This window comes from Anopheles stephensi, chromosome 2 (genome assembly GCF_013141755.1).
Source record: "Anopheles stephensi strain Indian chromosome 2, UCI_ANSTEP_V1.0, whole genome shotgun sequence".
Classification (NCBI taxonomy): domain Eukaryota; kingdom Metazoa; phylum Arthropoda; class Insecta; order Diptera; family Culicidae; genus Anopheles; species Anopheles stephensi.
This window is the reverse complement of record NC_050202.1, coordinates 54,397,913-54,423,578: the sequence shown is the minus strand read 5'-3', so window position 1 is coordinate 54,423,578 and position 25,666 is coordinate 54,397,913. Positions and strand designations below refer to the sequence as shown.

The 25,666-nt window shown below is 46.8% G+C and overlaps 2 protein-coding genes across 7 annotated transcripts in view; one reads left to right on the top strand and one right to left on the bottom strand.

Annotated features, from left to right (window-relative positions):
• LOC118502766 (histone-lysine N-methyltransferase, H3 lysine-79 specific-like) overlaps positions 1 to 17,602 on the top strand; it is a 41,561-nt gene extending 23,959 nt beyond the window's left edge. The window contains exons 3-9 of one of the 5 annotated variants that reach the window (XR_004905074.1): positions 797 to 1,958; positions 2,038 to 3,458; positions 3,533 to 7,548; positions 7,631 to 7,831; positions 7,917 to 8,324; positions 11,782 to 12,056; positions 15,383 to 15,513. Coding sequence is in view for 3 of the 5 variants with exons in the window: in XM_036035352.1 (XP_035891245.1) it covers positions 1,692 to 1,958; positions 2,038 to 3,458; positions 3,533 to 7,548; positions 7,631 to 7,831; positions 7,917 to 8,324; positions 15,383 to 16,500 (7,431 nt within the window). In the remaining 2 variants the exon portion in view is untranslated. Of the gene's footprint in view, positions 1 to 796; positions 1,959 to 2,037; positions 3,459 to 3,532; positions 7,549 to 7,630; positions 7,832 to 7,916; positions 8,325 to 9,204; positions 9,343 to 11,781; positions 12,057 to 15,382 lie in introns of those variants that run through there. The other 4 variants (XR_004905073.1, XM_036035352.1, XM_036035353.1 and 1 more) reach the window with 4 other exon arrangements.
• Positions 17,603 to 22,867: 5,265 nt separating this feature from the next.
• Positions 22,868 to 25,666, bottom strand: part of LOC118502767 (atrial natriuretic peptide receptor 1) — a 39,740-nt gene continuing 36,941 nt past the window's right edge. For both annotated transcript variants that reach the window (XM_036035356.1, XM_036035357.1), the window contains one exon: positions 22,868 to 24,901. In XM_036035356.1, the coding sequence (XP_035891249.1) occupies positions 24,195 to 24,901 (707 nt within the window). In that variant the 3' untranslated portion in view covers positions 22,868 to 24,194. The remainder of the gene's footprint in view (positions 24,902 to 25,666) is intronic.

Below are 25,666 nucleotides of genomic sequence, written 5' to 3'. Positions count from 1 at the left end.
CCCGAGGTTCTGTGCCGCACGCTCCGATCCTTTGATAAGCTTCTGCTACATAGAAAAGCCTCAAACCAATGATGTCTATGTCATCAGCGTAAACCAGGATCTGGATTGACTTATAGAAGATGGTCCCCGAAGTTTCCACCTCCGAGTTGCGGATGGCTCTCTCTAGCGCCAGATTGAAAAGGAGACAGGCAAGCCCATCTTCCATCGCCCTGGCTTGGTGGTAGCCTGAGAGTTTTCCATTCACCTGGCATGTGATGTTGGTCATTGTCATTCGTACAAGCCTGGTAAGCTTGGCCGGGATTCCAAAAGAGCTTATTGCGTCGTACAGTTTTACCCTGGCTATGCTGTCATAGGCGGCTTTAAAATCAATGAAGAGATGGTAGGAGTGGAGCTGCTGCTCCGCCATCTTCTCCAAGATTTGCCGCATCGTGAAGATCTGGTCAGTGGTTGATTTTCCGTTTCGGAATCCTCTCTGATAGTTTCCGACTTTCTCTTCGACGAATGGGACAAGTCGATCTTGTAAGATTAGGGAGAAGATCTTGTAGGCGGTATTGGGCACAACTTCTTTGCTTAGGTACAATATTCGATGTAGAATCCAATTTTTAAATGGAGGTCCTCGACTAAAGGCAATGGATGGTTTGGTGGACCGCTAGGACACAAGAAAAGCAGTTTACGTTTTTTAAAACTCACGTTTCTGAGGTTCTCAAGATATCCCAGGTTCCACCAACACCTTTTAGACTGATGAAACTTTGCACACATACTAATAGCTTTCCTCTCTGTTTCCTATGCTCTACAGTACAACATCGAAACTACCGACAACGATGCATCCTTTCCACGGCAGACTGAAACATCATCAGAAGAAAAAGAAGCAGCACCCACATCAGCAGCGCCAGCATTCAACACATGCACCGAGGATCGATTGGAAGTGTCTGCCACTCATCACAATACAGTTTACCAGCAGTTGCTACCAGCGACACACACCGCAAAACCTTTTGATCCACGATCTGCCACCATTTTACCGCAACGAAACGTCCGTCGGCGGCTGCCCGTGCAGTGTGGAAAGTGTTTTGTGCCGGGAGTGGCAACATACGCAAAGAACAGATACAGTACAAAGTGTTGGAAAGCGAATAATGATATTAGCCAAGTGAAAACATATGATGCTCCTCGCCATCATCGTCACAGCAGAGAACAGTGAAAAGTGCGTGACAACAGAGCAAACGAAGGGAAAGATCGTGTCCCTGAAACTCCTAAAATAGGAAGAAGAAAAAAGTGTCGGCAGCGTATAAGCGCCCGCGTGTGTATAGTGTATTAGTTCTAATTAAGTGAGCACTAGATTAGTAAGACGAAACCGGAAGAGTGTCCGGCAAAGGGTGTAGCAAATCGATACTCAATCGACGTGCTTCCTCCTGTTCGAGTCCTGTTTTCATACCGGTTGATCAGCTGTCACCGGTGGCAATTCAACCACGAACCGCGCTACACCTGAATGTGCGTAACGCGATCGCTACTACCTCTTGCACTGCACCACGAGTGACAAAATTGGCGTCAATTGGCTGCCTGGCATTGTGGCTTGGGCCCATATTGACGGAGCGAAACCCATCGACGGTGGATAGAGGCAAGCGGCCTTGGAAAGCAGGTGGTAGGATAAAGCGCGTGACAACAGTGGGGAAAGAAGGGGGGGCACAGGACCAACGATGGCCACTCCGAATTACAAGGAGCTGAAGCTGCAATCGCCAGCCGGCGCTGAGCCGTTCCTGTACAACTGGCCGTTTTCGATCGGCACCGGGCACGATTCGGGCATCGAGCTAATCGAGAACGTGCGATGGGTGTGCGAGGACATGCCGGAAATCAAGTCGGCCATCGAGGAAATCGATCTGAACAAGCTCGACACGGGCGATTACGATGCGATGAAGAATCTGTGCGATCGTTTCAACCGGGCGATCGACAGTGTGGCGGCACTGGTAAGAATTTCAACTCTCAGCATCTAGAACATGGGATGTGTATTTATGTACAATGCTACTTTTCTCTCACTCTGTACAGGAAAAGGGAACGTCACTGTCAAATCAACGGTTCACGTACCCTTCCCGTGGTTTGCTGAAGCACATCATACAGCAGGTGTACAACCAGGCGGTGGTGGAGCCGGAAAAGCTGAACCAGTACGAACCGTTCTCGCCGGAAGTGTACGGCGAAACGTCGTTCGATCTGATCTGCCAGATGATCGATCAGGTGAAGATCACCGCGGACGATGTGTTCGTCGATCTGGGCTCGGGCGTCGGGCAGGTGGTGCTACAGATGGCCGCTTCGACACCGGTCAAGGTGTGCTTCGGGATCGAAAAGGCGGACGTTCCGTCCAAGTACGCGGAGGGCATGAACACCACGTTCAAGCTGTGGATGCGTTGGTTCGGCAAGAAGTACGGCGATTACGAGCTGATTAAGGGAGACTTTCTGGCGGACGAGCACCGGGAGAAGATCACATCGGCAACGATTGTGTTTGTGAACAACTTCGCGTTCGGTCCCAACGTTGACCATCAGCTGAAGGAGCGGTTTGCCGATTTGCGCGACGGTGCGCGGATCGTTTCGTCGAAAAGTTTCTGTCCGCTAAACTTTCGCATCACCGATCGCAACCTGAGTGACATCGGGACGATCATGCATGTGAGCGAAATGAGCCCGCTGAGGGGTTCGGTCTCGTGGACGGGAAAGCCGGTCTCGTACTATCTGCACATCATCGATCGGACGAAGCTAGAGCGGTACTTCCAGCGGCTGAAAACGAAGGGCACGGAAAATCATAACGATGGCACGAGTGGCGGTGGTAGCGGATCACACTCGACACGCTCGTCCCGGTCGCGCAAGGACCAAAGCGCCCATCACCATCCGAAACAGATCACGCACGATGACAGCACGTCGGAAAGCGATACGGATGCGGTCGGGCCGACGACGCGCAAAACGTGGTCGGGCTGGCAAAGTGGCAGCGGCAAAGAGTGCAAGACAAGTCCGTCCGAGGAGGAGAACAATAACTCGCCGGTGCTGCGAAACGGCCGAATACCGGTGGCCACCAAAAAGCGAAGGAAGATTACGCGCAACAAAGCAACGGGCAAGAAATCGGAACTGGCAGCAGCTGCCAGTGCGTCGTCGACGAACCGAGAAAATATCGGCGTCGGTTCGTCGGCGTCTGCCGCGGCGGCTGCGGCGGCTGCAATGGCTGGTGGAAAGAAACGGGGCCGTGTTAAGGGTAAGGGACGGCAGCGCCGTCCGCTTAACATTGCCGGGCTTGATCTGCTGCACAACGAGACGCTACTGAGCACGTCGGACCAGATGATTGGTAAGCGGTTGCCACCGGCACCGGGATGCGTGGATCAGCAGCTTACCTCCCTGGCGGGTGATATGCAGCACAACGAACTGGACATTCCGGACGCACCGTCGGAGACGCCATACGGGCTACAGATCCTGCTCGACATATTCAAGTAAGTTTCGGTTTGGTTCTGTTTTGGAAGTGATGTTCTCTACTCATTAATGTAATCATTCTTTCTCACCGTAGGACCCAATTTATGAAGGCCATCGAGGGGATGCGCAAACCATCGTACAAAGACTACGTTCAGCAGCAGTTCGATCGTGAGAAGGAACGCAACCAGTGGCTAATGAATCGGGCCGGTCAGCTCGAGAAGCAGATAAAGGTGCTGATCGACGACAGTGTGGCTCTGCTGAAGGCACGCATGAATGAGCTGGGCATCAGCACGACCAGCCAAAACGATTTGCTGTGCAAGGCGAAGGAGATTGTCGGACGGCACAAGGAGCTGCAGGTGATGGCAGCCAAACTGCAGAATCAAGTGAACGTAATCGAACAGGAGCAAAAGCGGCTAGTGATGCAGCATCTTACGAAGCTTACCTCCGAGCAGCAGCAGCAGCAGCAGCAGCAACATCAGCACCCGCATCAACAGCAGCAGCTACACCCGCACCAGCCCTACATCAAGGTGGAAGATGCCGAACTGACATCGTCAAGCTCGAGCGAGCTAGTGCTGAAAGCGATCGCTAGCACGCTCTCCCAACGCAAGAAGCTGTACGCGCAGGTTTCGAATCTCGAAACCGAACTCAATCTGATAGAAAAATTGACCGAAGAGCGAAAATCGATGGTGGTGGGATTGTCGTCCGCACCGTCGTCCGGCGGCAACAGCAATCATGGCGTATCGTCCACGGTAGCGGCATCCGCCACAACGACCATCATTGCTGTAGCTCGTGCGACGGAAGTGCGCGACCGGGAACCGTACGTCGGTCGTGAGCGGGAGCACGTGATGCACGTGGACAAACAAGGGCCCGATTCAATCCATCCCTCGCTCCAACGTACGATACCACCACCGGCTGCCGGTGCGGGCGGTTCCACCGGGCCGTTGCATCCTCCTCCGACAGCGGCAGGCGTGGCAGGATCGGCTCCCGCAACCGTACCTCACACGCCGGTGAAGCAGCAAGGTTCCGGAAGCTCGTCTCGATCGGCTCAGCGAAAATCGCGCGAAAATCGAACCCGTTCGCAGGAGTGGCCCGAAATACCAGACATTGGCAAAATCGAGGAAAACAATCCGGAGATTCTCGCGCAAAAGATACTCGAAACTGGGCGGCAAATCGAAGCAGGAAAGTTGCTCGCTGCTGGGAAACATTCGGCGAAGGAGCGTGCCAGCGAAGGGAAACACACGAACCTTGCACCGGCGCAACCGGTACCACTCACCACGGTGCAACAACCGTCGGCCGTTGTGTCTGGTTCGCAACCGTTCCCTCACCATCAACATCCACAATCTCAAGCACCACCACCACCGCTTCATCCTCACCTGCATCACGCGGATGCGGCGTTGATGCCTGCTCCGGCTTCAACCATCAACAAGGCACACCACAACCACCATCGCAGTAGTGGTGGTGGTGGTGGTAGTGGTAGTGGTTCTGGTGGGCTTCCAACAGCTGCCGTAGTGTCGTCCGTTCCATCGAGCAGCGGCGGTGGATCGCTGCCGAAGTGTTACGTACCGGGTGGTGGTCCCACGCCAAGCGATCTTCACAGCGCAGGCGGACGGAGCGCACCCGAAGGAGGTGCGGGAGGACGTGGCGGTGGTGGTGGAAAGCTGCACGACTCACACAAGGTGGTTAACTTTGAGGATCGTCTCAAGAGCATAATCACCTCCGTACTGCAGGGTTCTCCAAAAACAGGAAACTCTGGATCGAGTTCGGCACCCGCATCGTCGGCTTCCCCACTCGGGAACGTGGTGACGCTGTCGTCGGGTTCAACATCCAATGCGCCTGGCCATCATCGTAGCGGCAGCGGAAGCCATCAGCCACCGATAATGGTGGATACTCATGGATCACCGTTGAAATCCGCTCCGTTGGGCTATGGGCCAGCAACCGGGTCAACAAAGACAACCGTCTACCTTCAATCTTCTCCGGGAGGAGCCGTTCAATCGCATCATCAGCATCAAATGGTCACTGCACACGATATGTCGGCACGCTCGGCTTCGGGTGGAAGAGGGCCCAGTCCTTCGGCACATCATCCATCGCATCAGCAGCAGCAGCAACAACAGCAACAGGTGGTGCATCACCATCAACAGCACATACAGGTTAGCCAATCGCAGTATCAACAACAGCAGCAGCTGGCCCATCATCCCCACCAATCCTTGCATCACCAACAGCAATTCCAAATGCAACAGCAACAGCAGCAAGGCATGCTGAACGTAATCACCAGTGCCGCACACCATCTAAACACCAGTACCTCGCCCGTGCCAACGTCACCGTACAAAATGCATCCCACCGGACCGCCGGCCGGCGGCAGCAGTAGCGCTAGCAATCCGTCGGCCAAGATCTCACCGAGCTCGAAGTATCCGTACGCGAAGGGGGCGCCCGTTACCGGGCTGAGCCATCACTCCCCCGGCTCGTCGGCTATGAGCACGCATCAACAAATTATGCAGCAGCAGGAGCGTGAGCGGGACCGTGTAATGCTGTATGCGGCTGCTCACGGCGGAGGGCTGCCGATCGATCATCCCCTGCATCATCCCATGCATCCGCATCATCACCATCGCGGCATACCGCCACCGTCGGCGATGGGCGATGGAAAGCTGCTCGAGTTTAAAGCACCGGAAAACTTCCGGTACGATCCACGCGCGACCAGCAACAATGCGCCGGCTAGTAATGCACCACCGCCAATGCACGATACGCCACCATCGTCGGTCGTTTTGCAGAGCCACTCTCGTAGCTCATCTACCAACTCGCTCGACAGCATTCCGGCGGCCGACTATGGACCACCCGCGGGAGTACGGTACGGTGGCCAACAACAGCAACCGATCCCGCTAGTGACACATTCGCCCGGTGTCGGATCGCAGGGATCGGGGTCGTCGCAGCAACAGCAAGGGGGAAATAATTCTCGCCCCGGGTCAACATCCTCCCAACCCGACTACACGCAAGTTTCGCCCGCGAAGATGGCACTCCGAAGACACTTGTCGCAGGAGAAATTGACCCACCCGTCGGCTGGAGCAGCAGGCACATCGGTTGGTGGTCCAGTAGGTTCGGGTGGCGCCGGTTTGGGCACGGTGAAAACGATTGGCGATCTGGTGAACGGAGAGATCGAGCGCACACTGGAGATTTCGAATCAGTCGATCATTAACGCGGCGATCAACATGTCATCCCACCAGCAGCAGCCATCGGCGTCCGGACCCTCGGCGGGCCCACCGCCATCCGGCGGCAACACGGTCATCAACACGAACGTGCAACGGCCCGAGCGTGTCAGTATACGGTTGCTGGAAGAAGCAGGGCATATGGCAGCAGCTGCAGCAGCAGCAGCAGCAGCAGCAGCGGCAGGTGGTCCACCAGCGCCAGGAAATGGTGGTGGCACGTACAGCCCCATTTCAAGGCCGGGAAGCGTCGGAGATAGTAGCAGCAAGTCACCGATCCATCATCTACACGGCCAGAGCAATTTGGCCTCGCTCGGGCAGGTACCTGCATACCATCCAAAATCAGCAGCCGGCAGCCATAAAGGTTCCAGCTCAACGACCGTACCGAGCTCGATCGTGTCTCCGCATGGTTCGGCGCAGCGACAGCAATATTCACCGGCACCGGGCGGCAGTAGCGTTCCTGGTGGACCGGGCGGTCCTGTCTATCAGCAATCAACGGCTTCCCGTGGCCACGAGCGTCATCATCCGGCGGGTGGGGATCAGTTGCCCTACATGGCACTACCCCGGGCGGACATGAAACCGTACCTCGAGTCGTACTTCACCGACGAGCACAACAAGCGTCAGCAACAGTTGCACCAACAGCAGCAGCAGCAGCAGCAATTGCAACATCCGGTGCAGTTGCCCTCCCCATCCTCAATGGCGTCTACCGGGATTGGTCACCATCATCAGCATCCACAGCAGCAGCACATACAGCATCATCCATCGCTTGCAATGCACCGAGCAAACCATCCAGTGGATTTGCACCGCGGTCCAGTGGTGATGGGTGAGCCGGGCCTGATGCCACGCTCGCGGGGCGAAATGAATCCGATGGATGACAGCCGAATGGAACGGTTAAACGGTGGACAACCGCTGGAAGGTGATTACCATCCGTCCTATTGACCCATTAACTTGTGCAACACGATCAATAACCACCGTTCGAGGGCATTTTTTTTTTTCAGGACTTGCGGCATCCTTGCAAGCACGCGTGATCGCCACGCTCAAGATCAAGGAAGAGGACGAGGAGCGTAACCGCCGTGACATCAGCGTCCATCACAGTGCTTCCGGCGCGATTCACAGCAGCAGCAATAGCAACAGTATCAATAGCAATATCCACGGTGGAAGCCTTCAGATAGTACAAACTGCACACATTAAGTCTGAAAGTAAGCACCGAAAGTCTGTGGCCGTACAGGAGGAGAGCTCCGTGTAACCGACCGTGTTGTTTTCTTTTTTTATCATGACTCGCAGAATACACCTCATCATCATCATCAACATCATCCTCCTCGTCGACATCGTCCACGTCCTCGACGTCGTCCCATCACCATCCACACGCGCTGAAACGTACCTCACCGATCGTGGAACATCCGCCCGGTACTCGTCCACCAAAGATGCTCTACACGAGTTCGGCCTCGGTCCCGGTCGGTATCGATTGCCCGGAGCCGGATATGCTACACGTACCGCGCGGTGGACCACCGGGTGCGTCCAACAACAACAGTATCGTTGTTGGGCATGGCGGCCGGCCGGGCGGTTTGCTCGTCGCACCGCCCCTGGTGATGAGCCCGGAAATAAACTCGCTGGTCGATGATGGTCGGCATCATCATGCGCTGCACGTGCGCCACAATCATCACCATTCGCGCAACAACAACGACGTTGACGGTAAGCATGTGGATCGGATAGCCTTTTCCACAACATAGCCGCACACCTTGTGTTGGATCGTAGTACATCTGTTTTACGTTAAGTCGGTAATAGTTTAGCTAATCGTGTAGCCTTTCATTATCATTTAACGCTTGCTTTTGCATTTTGCTTTGAATGATACAAGTAGGATTCCTCCCATTTTGTTGATGTTTAGTGGTAGTTTCCTCGTTACTGTTTTTCCTTTAGAAACAACCAATTTCTAGCTCGTTTGTCGTGAGATGATTTATTGTTTTCAGTCGAAGGCGGCTCGATTGCGGAATGGAGCGATCGATCTTTACGATAATAAAGATTTCCCAGAACCAGTTTCGATTTCGATTTGACAATTAGTTGTTGGTTGGGGATAATATCTGTAAGAAATTCTCCATAATTTGCTTCCAAACTTAACTTTTAAATAAAATTTTAAATCATAATGCCCTATGATAAACTAATTAACTTTAAATCTTGATTGGGGCGGTCCGGTGGCCGAGGAGACAGCGGCGCCAGTCTTCACACGGCATGGCCGGGCTTCAAATCCCATCCAGACCGCCTCCCCGTACTTAAGGCTGACTACTTTACTACGGGTAAAATTAAGTCACAGAAAGCCTGAAAAGGGCAGGCCGAGACCTCTGGAGCTTATAAGTGCCAAGGAAGAAGAAGAAGTTAACAGTTGTTTTCTATCTTAGCTACTTAAACTTATTGCAATTTAGTTAAACGAACATTTGTGTTGCACACGCTACGCCATGTATCGTGCACTTAAATCCGATTTTCACATCGCTCCCTGGTTTACACATCTTTCAGTACACTTTTATATCGACTTGTACGTTAATAGATTTAATTTCGGTTTTGTCTCATTATGTTCTAGAAGGAACTACTACTACTGCTACTACTGCCTACTACCATTAGTGCAACCTACTACTGTCGATAGTGCACGATTTACGAGCGATTAGATCGACTCTCCAACTTTCTCCTCTCCTTCGTCTGTTCCTTCCCCGAAAAGTAGGTACGAGTAATGTGTGTGTGTGTGTGTGTGGTCTTTTACTTTTTTTTTGATTTTCAAAGATGTTGTTTTCGGGCCTTCCTCGATCTGTGTTTAACCACATCGGGGTGCTTCACACACTTCACTAACGCTTTCTTCACGATATTAAAGTTTTACTGAGTTATCTTTTTTTTTGTTGTGTGTTCTGATTGTTTTATGGAGTTTTGTTTAACGCTAACAAGACTGTACTACAACACGCTTAACACTGGGAACACTTTTACTCCTCCTCTTTAACTGTTTGATCATACTAACCGATTTGTCTAATCTTTAGTCTTCTTTTATTCCTTACGAATTACGCACTGTGGGCAAAACTCACCTTTAATTATTTGATATTCTCACAAACTGTTGAAGGTATATAGATTGCAGCTCACACACACACACACACACATCGTACCTAAGCCTTCACCTCCTCCTCCTCTGCCGTGCCATCTGAATCATGTTTTAATCGTTCGCTTCTAACTGCCTCAAACTCAATAAATCATCTCATAACTTAAGGTGGAATTGGTTGATCGATACCAATATAGAGTATATCCCATTATGATCCTTTGTTGTTCCATGTGCTTTTAGAAAGTGGTAGTTTTGTTTAGCTCGAAATTAACGCCATCGAATTGCTCGTAGTTAGTAGAAATGTTAGGAGTCTTGTAAATTTGTTGCATTTTTCATCGATCGCACGTTTAAGCCGATGTACTCATCGTATGAAATAATTTAGCTATGCACATTATGCTTTTCAATACAGTTTGATATGCGTAATCGTTGTTCATCTCAAGCGGAAACATTTCTAAAGTGAAATTCCTTCACGTTGACCCAGCCCTCGTAACAACGCTCATCGAGTCTCCATGTACAGTTTTTTATTCCTTCAAACAACCCACCATGTATGTTTTCCCTTTTTCGAAATTTGCTAGCAAATAACAACCTACTCATGCATCATTAGAACGCTAAACAACGAACCAGGGACCAGGGAATGTATCATGTACAGAACAGGCCAGCTTCCAAGAATCCTCGCTCGTGGAAATAAGTGTACACGTAGCGTGTGGAACCTGTGAAAAAGCTTGCGTATAACGTTGCGTGTACTGCAGTGGGAAAGGGCAACCAGGGATATCAAGTATGGCTTTGAGCACGATCGTCGCAATATCTATATAAAGCATCAAATCGAATATTCGAACCTTTACTGAGTGTGTCACCATTGTATAAACACTATACATGTCCGTGTGTATGTGTATATGTATATTGGTCTTAGGCCACGGACTGATCTCAACTGCTACTACCAATACTGCTACTACTACTTCTACCACTGCTACTACCGCTACTACCACTACTACCACTACTACAACTACTCCTACTTCAGCTGTTACGGTCGGTGGTAGTGCTTCTTTCGCTACTGGCAGCAGCAGCAAAGAACGGACGGCGGCATCAACCACTTTCGCCTCAACTGCCCACTCCTCTGGCATTGGGCCAGCAGCGTGTACGGTGATGCCTGCCGGGGACGGTAACACACTACCAAGCTCATTGCCGATTCCGCCCGGATTGACGATGGCAGTGGTGGCAAGTGCTTCCTCCGTCCTACCACCTGCCACGATGCCAGCGAATGTACAACCGTGCCGTACCGAAGCCGGCGGGTCCAGCACTACTTCCACGCGGCCGGTGTTTACTGGTGGCAAGGCTAACGCTACTAACGTTACTACCACTATCATAATCAACAGCGTCACCGGTACGATCGAGTGCACTACCGGCAATGGTGAGCGCTCCACCGGTACGGTGACGATCAACGCCAACGATCTGTCTTTGGACGGGCAGGGCCGGGTTGGCTCCGGTGCCGGGAGACCGGTGGTCGAACCGGTGGTGTACAAAATTCTCAATGCGGTCGCATCGAAACCTTCCGGCCGATCGAGCGTTGGTGGGGCTGGTGACGCCACCACGAGCGCTAGGTTTGGCGTATCGAATGGTGGAGTTGCTACCACTACTGCTGCGGGAGTTGTCGGTGAATGGGGCCTTACTGTAGCGTCGTGCCAGACCGTTGCTGCTGCTGGAAATCGAGCAAGTCTTGAGCAAGGTGGTGAAGGTGGTGACCGGAGGCGTAACACTAGTATAACACTCCCCCGTAGCTTGGGTACCGTAGTTGGTCGTGGTCGAGGTCCTCCATCACAGATGAACGTTTCGCACCCGGGGTCTGGTACTGTTGCTGCTAACAGTGCGGTTAAGATTATCACCGTGCCCGGTGGTCATTACCGGGACGTGCTTACACCAGTGTCAGTGGCGAATGCGTTGGACTCGACAACCGTACCGGTGGTCGCTGCACAGCAGCAACAGTATCAGATTCGCCGTGAAGTGGTGCCACCGGTACAGCAGCACCAACATTTGCACACATCTTCACCGCATCCAACGCCCAATTCCTCCTTCTCTCAGCCCAACCAAATGAACGGCGGCGGAATCGCATCGGTTAGTGCAGCAACGGTTGCTGCTGCTACTGCTGTTAGTAGTGTACCCGAGGTGTCCGGTACGGACCGTAGCAAACCCACTAGAAGCCAAATGCGGCAAACGCAGTTAGCAAACGACACCGTAAAAGGAAGCCACCGACCGAACAAATTCTCCCGGTTGTGTGACACTCCCAGGTTGACCAGCGAAAAAAGCAAGGTTGAAACAGGAAAGCATCTGAAAAACAGGACTAAGCGCTTTTGCAGGTAAGTTCCGTAGGCTACGCTGAAGACCACAGACCAGAAATACGACTAATCCTTGCAAGAGTGCGGTTTGTTAAAGATCAAACGGAGGAGGGGGGGGGGGAGTTAATGTTAATGGTAACTGTGGAACCGCTAGGCATGGTGTGCCACAAACATTCTAGATCACTCATCATCCAGTCTTAACCCATCATAGGCAAGCATATCGAATAACACTGAGAAAACAGGTTGGGAAAGTTTCATTGCTAACGGAAAAGAGGGCTATTACAGCTCCGGATTTTTAACGGAAAATAGGAAGAAAACCTGCACTTAGACAGAAAGCTAAAAACAATCATCCAAAACAAGATAAATCATCTCATCTATGAGATCACATCAATCGTTCTCTATCTGGGTGTGTTTGTGATGTGATGTCCAAGTTTTCGACTGTGCTTCGGGTTGATACATTTTCTCTACTTTGTGTGGTGTTTGTCAAGAAAAAAAAAATTAACAAAGGAGCAAGAGGAGATAGCAGGAAAAGGAAGGAAAAATGGAAAAGTTTTTCGCAGCTTGTAGAAATTCATCATTCATTCAACAACATAAACACAACAATTACATTTCCAACATCTAAATGGACGAAGAAAATTTAACCGCCGTAGTGTAAATGATATATGTAAAATGTGTAAAGATAACGATAATCAAAAGGAAAACAAAAATGAAAATGAGATTGTAAAAATGTTATTATCCTCATTAGGATGGAAGGGTAAAGTCTAATCATATTTGAAGCATAAACAAGTAACAATCAAAGTGGGATTATTCTCTTTTGTGTCCCACTGTTCGGTTTCTTTCCATTTCATATTGTGCTACTATTGCCTTTTTGTATAAATTTTTATTACTATCTATACTAACGTTAATACTTATCCTTCAGTTAATGTTTTCAAAGAAAAAGGATTCAAGAAAATGTACATAAAGTAAAAAAATGAACGGGATAACAAAAATCAAAACAAAAACAGCAATTAAGAAATAAACTAACAAAACATAAAGTAACAAATTCCACAACATAAAAAAAATGGAATTAAACAGAACAAAAAGTAAGAAAAACAAAACTACAGCTAACTGTTGTTGTAAAATAATGTTAAGATATATCTGACACTACATAAAGTATAACAAGAAAGAGAGAAAGAGAATATATAAGGAAGCTGGCTGATATAATGCACCTAATAAGCTTTTGGAGCGGTTCGGTAGCAGAGGCGACAACCACGACCGGACAGGACCGGGGTTCAAATCCCATCCAGACCGCCTCCCCGTACGCAGGGCTTGACTACTTTTCTACGGGTAAAATTAAGTCACAGAAAGCCAGAAATGGCAAGCCGAGACCTCTCGAGGTTGTAGTGCCAAGGAAGAAGAAGAAGAGTATGTAAGAACGTTTGCCGTTTGCCGAGACCTACCACATCGATAGACTTCAGGAACTTGTCATGGTCTCTCTCAGGATGCAATGATTTGCAGACTGTTGCCTCAGCATACAGCTGAATCCTCTTCAGGTTCAATACAATACATTTACGGGTTCTGGGTATCTTCACAAAAATATTTTGGAGTTACTATGACAAGTTTCCTGATGGATTGTACCGGATTGAGAGTAACGTCTTTACGTCTTTCGGTACTCTACTGACCATTAAAGACTGTTTGATGACTATCCATCTATCTCGGTCCGGGGCGGTCCGGTGTATACCGAGGCAATAACAGCACCGGTCTTCACACGACAGGACCACCGGGGTTCAAATCCCATCCAGACCCGCCTCCCCATACGCAGGGCTTGACTACTTTGCTTGTGGGTAAAATTAGGTCACAGACCGAGCCCTCTCGAGGTTGTATAATTCCACCGAAGAAGAAGAAGAAGAAGAAAGAAGGTCAATCTATCTATCTTCTTGACCTAAGGACTTCCTCTTAGGACAAGCCTGGCATTTCTGGCTGGCTAGACTTTTAGCGACACCACGTAGTTGGATAGTCAGTCCTTCACTACGGGGGTACGGTACCCCGGAAGGGATTTGAACCCCTGTCCTGTCGTATGAGGACCGGTGCTGTTCTCGCATCTATCACCGAGCTGCTCGAAACTTCAATAAATACAAAATTAAATTTTCTGATAAAGTGCAGCATACAAAAAAGTCATGCGCAAACTAAAACTAGTCTTTATTAATCCAGCTCTTAACCCAATTTGAAGTTCAAATCATCTTCGCACTGTTTTTGTTTGTTCTTGTCGCACCGTGTTCATCGTACTCCAACGAGTGGGTGCTGTTATTCGAAAGGAGTTATTACTATTGCTGTTGCGTGATAGTGGCATACATGTGCGGTCGGTTTAAGAAGCATTCCCCCATCCATCCATTGCATGGTTTCTTCTCGAATCCACCGTGATTCATCCGTTTTCACATGTTTTCTCCGCTGTTTGGTACCGTTTTTGCTCCCCATCTATATTAATACCGTTTAACTACGCTGTACCCAAGTTATTGTCGATGTTCGTTTGTTTCTTAATATTTATTTGCCAGTTTGCTCTCCTGTGCATCCCAACACTTGATAGAAGCTGATAGAGTTGTTACTTATTTGCTTCAAGCACTTCCAGCACCAGCAACAACTAGCAGCTACAAGCACTTACTCTATTGCACACCCTTTTTTTCTGTTATTATCATTTATAAACCAATATTCGTAGGTTTAGGGGGGAGGTTTTGGGTTGCTAGTTAGGTATTTATCCGTTACTGTTGTGATAGCTAATCATACTTACACATTAATGTGTTGTAGTAGTGTACTAGCCTCGTGTGTTGAGGGTTTTTGTTTACTTTAACGTTGTAATAATAATATGTTTTATCCTGTCTGTTTGTATTAAAATGGTGGTGATGGGTTGTAGTTGTGAAACATTAGACATGATTGTTGTGTTTTATGTTGTTTCATTTAGTCGTTCATTACTTCATTTCATTATTTAGATGCAGCGTTTTACACAATCTCGCGTTACGCGTTACTCTAACGTTACGATTGCGTTATCGTTCTGATCGATTTATTTCACAAAGTTTAATATTATTTTTTGCAGTTGAAATTAAATTGTTTTTAGATAGTTTAGTAATAAAACAAAATATTTATTTTTTTTTTCATGCGTAGGACATTTTTATTTGCACCGTAATAAGCATTTAGGAGATTTTTTGTTTTGACACTTTTTTGTTGCTTGCGTGATAAAGTTGGTTTTCTATATTGTACCACGAACACACACACACACACACTCACACTTATTTGTGACACAATCCGCACCCGATTGTACTAATTCTCATCCCCTTTTTATCACACCACCTTCCACCCCCCCGCCGTCATCGCAGATGATGTGGTCGGCGACGATGAATCGAGCTGGCACGATCGCGTCAGTTCCGGGTTCGATCGGCTGGTAGCGTTTGCGTCGACCGAGCTGGACAAAACGCGGCGCTCGAACGAGGACGTACCACCGTCGTCGGCGAGCTGTACCACCTCGCCGGACAGTGGCATCAACCAGAGCGATCACAGCCGCACGTTCCTGTCGTCCTCGTCCTCATCTTCCCAGCTGGATGTGCCGCCGAGCAGCGCTAGTGCGGGCAGCAGCAGCAGCAGCAGTATCAGCAGCAGCAGCAGCAGCAACAGTAGCACCAGCAGCATCGGTAGCGTAACCGGTCATGGTCACGGGCAGCACGGTGGCGGCCCGCCAGTGGGTGTCGCCGTAGGTGGGTTGTCGATGAAGCATATGGTGCCGATCATAAAATCATCGCCTGCCGAACCGGTCGACAGTCCACCGTTGTCGGACGTTGGGTTACCGCGTACACCGAGCCCCACCTCAAGTCCACCGCTGCTGTTCGGTCATCCGACGGCTAGTAGCACAATCGCTGGTAATGCGTCGGTTGTGCTTCAACCGTCCCTGTTGCATCCTCCCAATGCCAACAATGGAGGTAACAATAATGGCGTGTCAGCAGCAGCAGCAGCAGCAGGCACAGCCGCCGCCGCCCCACCTGGCATCCCGCTAAAGTACCAGCGGCAGTCGAAATCGTCCTCCGCGTCGTCGGAGAAGCATTACAAGAAAAAGTTCCGCGAACGCAACTGGGAAGAGTACGAGGAAAGCTTAAGCGGTGGGCGCAACAGTGCGATCAGTGTGGGTGAACCGATGGATCAGCAGGACTATGGCGTTGCCGGACACCGACCGGGCTCGACCAGCACCATTCTGTCGGCGGACGGTACCAATTCGAATCCTTCCATTTCGGTCACCATGCCACTGTTGGAGAGCAATGCTCGTGACGAAGAGCATCACCAGCAGCAGCAGCAAGCTCCGCCGCAGCAGCATCACCACAAGCATAAATCGGCCAAATTTCGACCCAAAGGCAAAGACTGGCAAACCTGGGACGATGAGCATTCGAATGCATCGTCCGCGGGATCGGCCACACGTCGCGGCCAATCGGCAAACCAATCGACCTGATTCTTCGTATACAAAAATTGGCACCGTTTTGCGTGAGCTCGAGCTATATCCGGCGAGGGGGCATTTGACGGCCGTTTTTGATATCCTAATGTTTAGCGAATTTAGCGCCCTTTTGTGCTGCCACAGACACACACACACACACCCACTGGGGAGAATCGTTAAGATTTGAAGTGATTTATTTAGAAAAAAAAGGTTTTTATGTTGCTTTACACGTTCAGGTTTAAGTTCCTACTAAAGCTTTCAACCCATAACCTCTTCGTTTCACCATCGTTTCGGTAAAGTGAACAGCTTTGCTCAAGTAATTTAGTACCACACATTAAGCTATTTACTTGCGTTGCGGATGTGTTCGTAGGTTTTCTGAAACGCCGAACCGAATCTCGTAAAAATAGGACTCATTTTTTAGTGGAAGCGCGTGTTCTCTGCAAACTGCCATGCGGCCCTGTCCCCTCATCCCTGTACTAAGAAGTGTGTTCACTCAACTAAGTTTGACGGGTTGATTTCATTATCTTTAGGAACGATTTTTGTTTTACATTAAATTTTAAGGGAGATAAAGCTCTAGTAGTAATGCGACAGTGAGAACTTTTTGTTTTCTTAGAGCCTTCGAGGGGGTAGATTGATGTATTAGTTTTTCTTCTCCCCTTGCTAAACGAATTATTTCTGAGCGCTGCCGTAAAGTGCAGCAGCTCCCATGCATAGCGAAATATTTTGCATCGAATTGCAGATGATGAAGACTGATGAAGCCCCCTTTTAACTGCCACCTATAATACTTATCCTTTAGGACTTAGTGTGCCGTACAAAATCCAATTCTGCGTGTGTGATTTTTGTTGTCTCTTCTGTGGGCTACAAAGGCTGTGGCGTTGTTTTCTTTTTTGATTTAAAAAAGCGAATTAAGTTACACACAAGAACTTCTATCATGTGTGCGTGTGTATGATGATTTGGTTTTCTACAGTAGCAGTGTGGGTAGGATTCGAACGAGTCCCACGGTAGCTCCGATGCACAAATGGCACATTTAATTAAGGCAACAGCAAAAACAAAACTCACTCCAACAAAACAAAGAAACCAAGAAGCAAATACAAAACCTCATTCATGTTTTTTAGGATTACTGGTAGTGTGTGTGGAGGTAACTTAGCAGGCATAACAAAAGTCGTACGTAAGAACTTGAAAGTCAGATTATCGAAGCAAAACGACCACGGACGCAAACTCGTGTTGGTGTGTGTATAGTGTAATAATATTCAAAAATCGGAAGAGTTATACATATATATATATATATATATATATATATATATATATATATATATATATATATATATATATATATATATATATATATATATATATTTCTATACAGTACAAGAACCCTCACTTGAAATGAAAACCCCCGTAAGAAGAATAGAAAAGAGAAAAACAGAACTGAAAAGGGAAGAAAACTGTGAAACAGACGGCACGGAGGTACACAACCTCACAAACGGATAGCGACAGCCTTCTATCCCAGCCCAGGTAGCTTTTGTTCTTTGTGTGTCCCTTTGTTCCTATCTTATATTTGCTTCTCTTAAGCTTGTTTTTAGCTTTTATGTATGTATTCGTATTTTGTTTTCTTTGTTTCAAGTTTTCATGTTATGTTTCGTTGAGTTCGTTTTGTGTTTTCTTTTCTTTTTACTAATCTGTTTTCGTGTTTCTATGTTCTCTGTTTTGCTTTTACTGGCGCGTACTTGCACAAAACGAAACAGCACCTTAGAGCGCAATACATAGAAGCAAATGGGTAGGGGGAGATGCAGCAGCAGCAGTAGTGTTGTGTTTAGCGCATAAGTAGCCAATTATATACGTACGTTTTCCCAGCGCCGCGGAAAACACACACGCGCCTTCGGGAGTGTTTCAGTTTTTAAAATATCCTTTTCCTTATCGAGAAAGCCGAAGCATTTGACAAAAGGGGGAAGAGATGGGAATTATTTTAAAGGAAGGAAGTGCTGCATTTTTATAATCGTTATTCTACACCAGAACATCATCCAAGCTTTGAGTTGAGTGTAGGGGAAAAGCGAGAGAATAACAAAACACGAGCAAAGGGGTAGCCTACAATAACCGAGCAAATTATGCCAAAATTAGACTACAACAGCAAACGCTAGGTAATGTAATGTTTAGAAGCAGCAAGCTACCATAACGGAAGGAGAGAACGACCAGCCGGCAGGAAGCAAAGCATCAAACCAGACAGAAAGATCGAGATCGTGCGCCGATAAATCAGCAATGGGAAAAAGGGAAAAGCACAGCAAGCACATACAACAAATACTTAACAAATTACAGGTAATATCAATACGCGAAATTATTTTAGCATATATAGAGATACAACAACACACCGGAGGAGATGAGCACAGATGGGTGTGGCTACGTAAGCAGCAACAAAAACTCTCAGGACAAATGGGGTAAAATCGGATTACTACTGGTAACAGCAAAAGCAAAGGCGAAAGTCTAACCAAACCAGTAGAGAAACACGTGGAACAAGCTTAAACATGCAATAATGAGTCGCAATATAGTAGGAAAGTAGTGCAGCTGGCTTTAGTTTTCTCGTAGAAGGTAGGAAGGAGGGAGCTTTTGGAAGGAGGGTGTTGTTCAGAGAAGGTTGTTTGGGATTAACTAACTTCAACTTCTTCTACTCCTCTGTTTTTTTGTCCTCTTTCGTTGGTCTAGACCAACCATCTTGATGTCTGTTAGCAACCGCCTAGTTTTGGTAACTTCTGGTAGGAAACCCACATTAGGGACTCTTCTTGTTGTTTCATGTCGGACCCATCCAGGAAAAGACTTCCTAAGCAGATTATATCCGGAATTCCGGCTATTTGGTGTAGGAGTTTGCCAGAAGGGACATACCGCTCTGGCGTTCCTCCAAGGCCTAGAATATTTTTCTATAGAAATGAGAGCAATTTATCGCCCCTTACCTAGACATAAAAGGGGGCATCCTTTCATAAGATAAAATTGGTCTGTTCCTTGGTCCAACACCTTCTTATTTGGCACTACAACCGCGAGAGGGGTTTCGACCTACCATTTCTGGCTTTCTGTGACTTTGATGAGGTTTGAACCTCGGTCCCCAGCCGCGTGAAGACTGGCTCTGCAATCGGCCTTCGGCCACTGGGGACCGCCTCAACACCACCAGCCTTTTAATGCGTTCAGTTTGTTATCGTATACATCGTTTTGTTTTTCCCATTATCTTTCCCCTTTTGCAGCAGAAGCAAAAGAAGTTTTTTAAGTTAAGAAAACACAGCAAAACCAACCACTACCACCCTACCAGATCCATATTATTTAGTTCCGTTGTATAGTACGTACACCTATAGATAATTTTCCCTCGCTCGTCGTTAACGTGAATGCACGTTGTGCTGTATTGGACGGAATTCATATGAGATGTTTTAAGTTTAGGTTTGAGTAAGCTTTTCTTTGTTTGTTTTTATTTGCTAACTCTAATGTTTGTTTTGTAAATTAAATTATACACACACGCACAAGTACACAAGTGGAATCGGTTCGGTACACTTTTTTTAAGCTAACTGTATGGGACGTGTGGAAACGTGTAAAATAATATGTATGTAATTTAGCCAAAACAAAAAGAATCCAATGAAAGGTATCTTATTTTAGTTGATCTTATTTTTTTTTTTTGGAGGCCACTACGTCTGTGGGCATGTACAAATGTTAAGTTAAATTATTAACACCACCCTGCTAAACATCCTACTAAGCTGACGCTACACTAGTGTAGTGATACTTTAGGCCGTACTTTTATCTACTGATCTCTTGCGCGTACGCGAATGTGAAGGAAATGTGTCCTGCCTATTAAAGAGATAAAACAATTTGAGTCCTGTCCTGCCTTTCCATCGTTTTTTGGTTCGTTTTCAATTTGTGTTTATGCTGAGAGGCAAAGTAAAGATGAAGAGTATACAAAAAAGCAAAAAAAAAAGAAATGTAACACACATAAATATACTCTCCCTATCTCTCACTCTCTAACAGGCTTTAGCCATAAATAAAATGCATAAAACACAAGTAAACAAATAGAAAAGAAGGAACAAACATCAGGCAACAGTAAGAGAAAAAAAATCCTCACAAAACGATAAAAGCGTATGGGTTCGTTGGCGCAAAAAACATTATGGAGAGGTATCGTAACGAAAATTGAAAAGTATGGATAGAAGCTGAATAATTTAATATGATGCGTAATTGCTCCATTTGAGGGGAGGATAGAAAAGATAGTAGAAATAGTAATAGCAAGTAGTACTAGTAGAAGAAGCAACAATAGTAGTAAGATTGAAAGAGATAAAAGCAAGAGCGACAAAAAGTTAAGCTACACCAACAAAACAAGCAAAACAAACCCCCCTTTTAAACACGTGTAAGTATAATATATATAATATGGAGGAAGAAAAAAAAAGGTAATACAATTAATGATAAAATAATAAAAATAAAACAGACAAAATATAAATATTATACAAAAAAAAAAACAAGAAAGACTTCTATTTATCGAACAACAATGAGAAGGTGAGAAATAAGTTTTACTTTATTTTATAATCGACTTTTTTTATGACAATCGTATTTTATCTTTTGATCAGTAGAGTATAGTATTCTTTATTTTAAAGTTGGTACAGTTGTGTCAGGATAAATCGATCCACCTTTAGGTAAGATCTCCTAGAAAATTGTAATTTTTTAACCGCATACATGGTCACATTAAGCACACATACACTGTCTCAAACCGCCATTCGGACACCCTGCAATCGATTGCATGACTGTTTACACTCCAAAGCCATGGAATGTACTCCAGAAATTAGACCTCTCAGTAGAGAAATTGAGTAATACAAAGCAGGTAGTTTCTTAAACAAAGTTGATGGCTTTTTGAAAGTTATTGCAAGCCATTATAACATAAGCCGTGGATTTTTTTTGCCCCGTATGTATGGAAGGACAATATGGAAAAGCCGCTTCAATAACGAGCTCTACGGGCTGTGCGATGATCTCACCACCATTAGATTCGCCAGGCTCCAGTGGGCTGCTCATGTCATGTAAAAGTCATTTTAAGCCGTCCACACGGTCAGTGGAGGCGTGGTAGGCCCAAACTGGGATGGAGTGATGGCGTTGATGCGTCCACGCAAAAAAGCCAGGAAAATCGATTTTTTAAATATACTTTATTTATAGAAGCTTTTGGGTCTTTGACACCTGATTCACCTCTAAGAAAGTTTCTGGAGATGCCGGGACAGGGATAATCGATTGGCAGACGAAGGCGCTGGACCGTGAGCGGTATCGACCAATCCTACCGTGTGAAGACCGGCGCCGCTGTCGCCTCGGCCACCGGACCGCTTCCATTAGAAAGTTTTGATTATTTAACATTATTTCTTAAATGAGATACTGATAACTTAAGGTTGAATTTTTTTTTTTTTTGTAAAACGTATTTCATAACATATTACACACAAAATGACCATTTTTTTATTCAGACTGAGAGCCTAGTACTTGGCCAAGGAAGCCGCTGCTTTCAGAATAAAATCTATAAATAGTTTGATAGTATCTAGGAAATGTGTTTGACTAGTGAGAGATCTGCATGAGGGTCAGAAAAAATCGCTTTATTTTTTTCTAAAGTCTTAAAACTCAGTCCGGAGAAATTGGAACTATCCCAGGATGTTGCGTTCAAGGACCATAAGCCAAGATAGGGTGGTTTTTAAGATTCTGTTCCAATTAGTCGAAAATATCTTCCCAATCTTCACACTTAAATTTAACGACATGGGTTAAATATATTAATCGTATTACTACTCGTAATAAATCAGATGAACCAGCCGGAAGTTAGACTGATTGAAAGTTTAATAAACCTTATAAAAATATAATAAAAATAAGTTTGCAGTTTGAACCTTTAGACCAGGGATGTCAAACTCATTTCACTCCCATGGAAAAATATTAATAGAAGAATTAGATTTAAAGCATTTTCAACTCAGTTTTCCCCTTCTCAACACTTGAATATGTAAAAGTGTATGCTAGATGATGATTAGCCGCCTAGACTAGACTTAGCCTAGAGAGGTAAAACTCCCCATGGCTATTGAACTGGATCTTGTTGACGGCCTGTGATGCGATGTTGGCTTTTAGAGCATCAGTAGCTCATAAGAAGCATAATCTCATCAATCTCAAAAAGTCTAGTAAAAAGGTCAGTCAACATGGATATGGACATACCTAGCGACATCATCGTGTTCCAATTTCGACATTCTTACTTGTTAACTTACCTTTCCATACAGAAGCCAGATTTCAGAATTCCAGACTCACGGGAGTAAAAAAAATTTGGTCCCAGTTTTCAACTGCCTCAAAGCACAACCGACTATTTAACTCTCATTTCTTTCTTATTGCACGGTAAAAATCAAACAACACGACTCGAACGTATTGGTATACACATGTTTAATGCATAAATACAACTTTATAACCTCATCTCTCGCCATACACAAACACAACCACTCGAAACATTTTCAACCTTCTTCTCTCTCTCTTCCATAAAGACAAGATAGTTTCACAGGATGTCCTCACCATATTTCTTTCCTGAATTCGATCATTCACCAGCCGTTCACCTCCTGCTCACTGCTCTTCCGATCCGCGCCTTCCCCCTCAAACTTGGCACGTGGTTTGCTAACGTTCTGCGTTGTGCGACACGTACAACATACTACTATTAATTACAAATGGCATCGATTTGATATTTTCCCCTTTGCTTGTTGTTTCCTTTGTATGTTCCTGTTTTTTTCTCTTTCTGTTTTGCTGTTTTGATCACATTATAACGTTTCCGGTTGCATCGTACTACAGATAAAACTTACCACACTACTATTACTGTTACTACCACTAGTACGCGCTACTGTTACACTTAATACACTTACAAAAATATACTCTACAAATGGGCGTTTTCCCTTCCCGTTATCTGCTCTAGCTGATGATCCTTTTCTTACGCCCGACAGGTATGCTATCCGCATGACACACGTTGCGTTTCTGCTGCAAGAGCCTGGGTTGGATTAATTATAGTGTAACCGGGACATACGTATAATCGTTTTGAAATCTGGAATTCTGACTCGTCCCCCCTTACACACTACTTCTTACACACACACACACAAACACACACATACACATTAAGAGTAATCTTAAATCACTCGCTTCTAACAGCCGCTACGCACTGTCTGTTACACTTTATACAACATCAACTCTCACGGTCAGGTTAGGATGCGTTTCGCTACTTCTTCACGGTTACAGTAGATAGTAAATTGGTTTTGTCTGAACGCTGCGGGAACCGATTGCATGGTTCGCCAGCGCCAACGTTCAGTTACAGCACACGGTGAGCTTTCGATTATGGGTTTTTTGTTTGTTTGCCTGTTCCGAAGACCGGAGAAATTTGAAACGACTTCCAACGCGAGTTAAGTACAGGTGTTTGGCAGTCATCTGCAATTTATCGAAATCGATAGCAAATTTGATTTTCTGTCCCTCCACAGGGAACACAGAAAGCTGGTGCGAGAAAATTACATTATTTTTTCAATCTTCTGCATCGACAATTCTTGACTGCTGCTACCTTACACAGACACACACACACATACTCACTCACTCACACGCACACATTAGAGAGTAATTTAAAACAACGTACGAACGCTAAACGCCTCCCCTTTCCTAAACGAAGTTAATAAAATTACATCACAAAAGAAAAACGACGCCAGATGTCCTGAAGCGCGTCGCTTTCAGGTAAGTAACGGTTTCGTAACGCTTGCCCCACGTAACGCTTCCACCTCCGGGAGCTTTGGTTTGGATAGGGCGGAAGCTTTCGGGGCGCTCGCACCATTGGTGGTGTTGCCGCCCGCCGAACCGGACGCTTTCATGAAGCTGTACGAGACGCTGTTGAGCTTTTTGGGTGGTGTCGGATTATGGCAGCTGTTGGGCGAGTTGTTGTTGTTGTTGTTGTTGTTGTTCAGGCTACAGGGTGAGTTGTTGTTGTTGTTGTTGTGGTGATGGTTGTTGATAAGGATACCGGTCGGTGGGGGCGATCCGGCAACGAGGACACTCCCATTGTTTTGGTTCGCGGTTGCTGGTGGCAGTAGCTGCGCCGAAGGATCGATCGACGACGGGAGGACACTGTCGGTGGCGAGCAGTTGCCGGTTGGCGGCCATGATCGAAGGTCCTTTCAGGCCGTTCGGTAGCGGGGTGAGCGGTTCGGATCGTTCCCCGTTCAGCCAGTAGGTAAGCATTTCGCCCTTGCCCTTCATCGGCACGAGGCCTCGCTCGGTTAGGTCGAAGGTGCCGAACGTGTCGAGGAGCGTTTTGGTGGTGTGGCTGACGTGTATCTTGAGCGCTTCACCGTTCGATTCCATGCGGCTGGCGGTGTTGACGGTGTCGCCGAACAGGCAGTACCGTGGCATCTTCAGGCCGACGACGCCGGCCACGCATGGTCCTGAGAGAAGATGGAAGAAAGAGCGAATAATATTATTGGGGATCAGGATCAGAAGATACCAGAAGATAGAGAGGAATAGATCTTCTGTACCAAATTAAGCATGAATTATCATTTAAATCAATAATTGATCAGGAGTCAGATGTACGTAACTATTGGGTTCGAGTTCGACAGATGTTGATAATAACATAGATGTTGAGTACCATGCAAGAATGTTGGCTGCCAACAGGTTAGGATACAGCCTCAGGAAGGAAAAAGCTGAGACTGTATAGAACATGTATAGTCCCAATAGGCCTGTGAGACATGGACCCTGTCCAAAACTGATGATATGCTCTTAGCCATTTTCGAGAGCTCATAAGATGCGCAGAAGGATTTTTGATACCGTAAGTGTGGAAGGCCAATCGAAGAGCTGCTATAACAAAAAGCTCCACTAGACTCGTCAAGTTCCGGTAGGTTGGATATACAATAAGACCGGCACCAGACAACTCAGTTCGTGAAGTCCGTCCACAAGGGTAGAGGGCGCGCAGTAGACCCAAACTGAGATAAAGCGATTGTGCTGATACCTTCGTCTACGTAGTCTCGACCTCTCGTGTCTCCAAATTTTTTGACATGAGTAATATTTCAAAATAAACCACACTCTGGATACTCCAGGAACTGTGAACTAAGACAATAACTTGCCAACCGGTGAGGCATCTACTAGTCGAGTCAGAATTTACCAAATGCTTTTATCCTTCTGTGTTTCAACTGACTGCTGTGACTATTTCACTA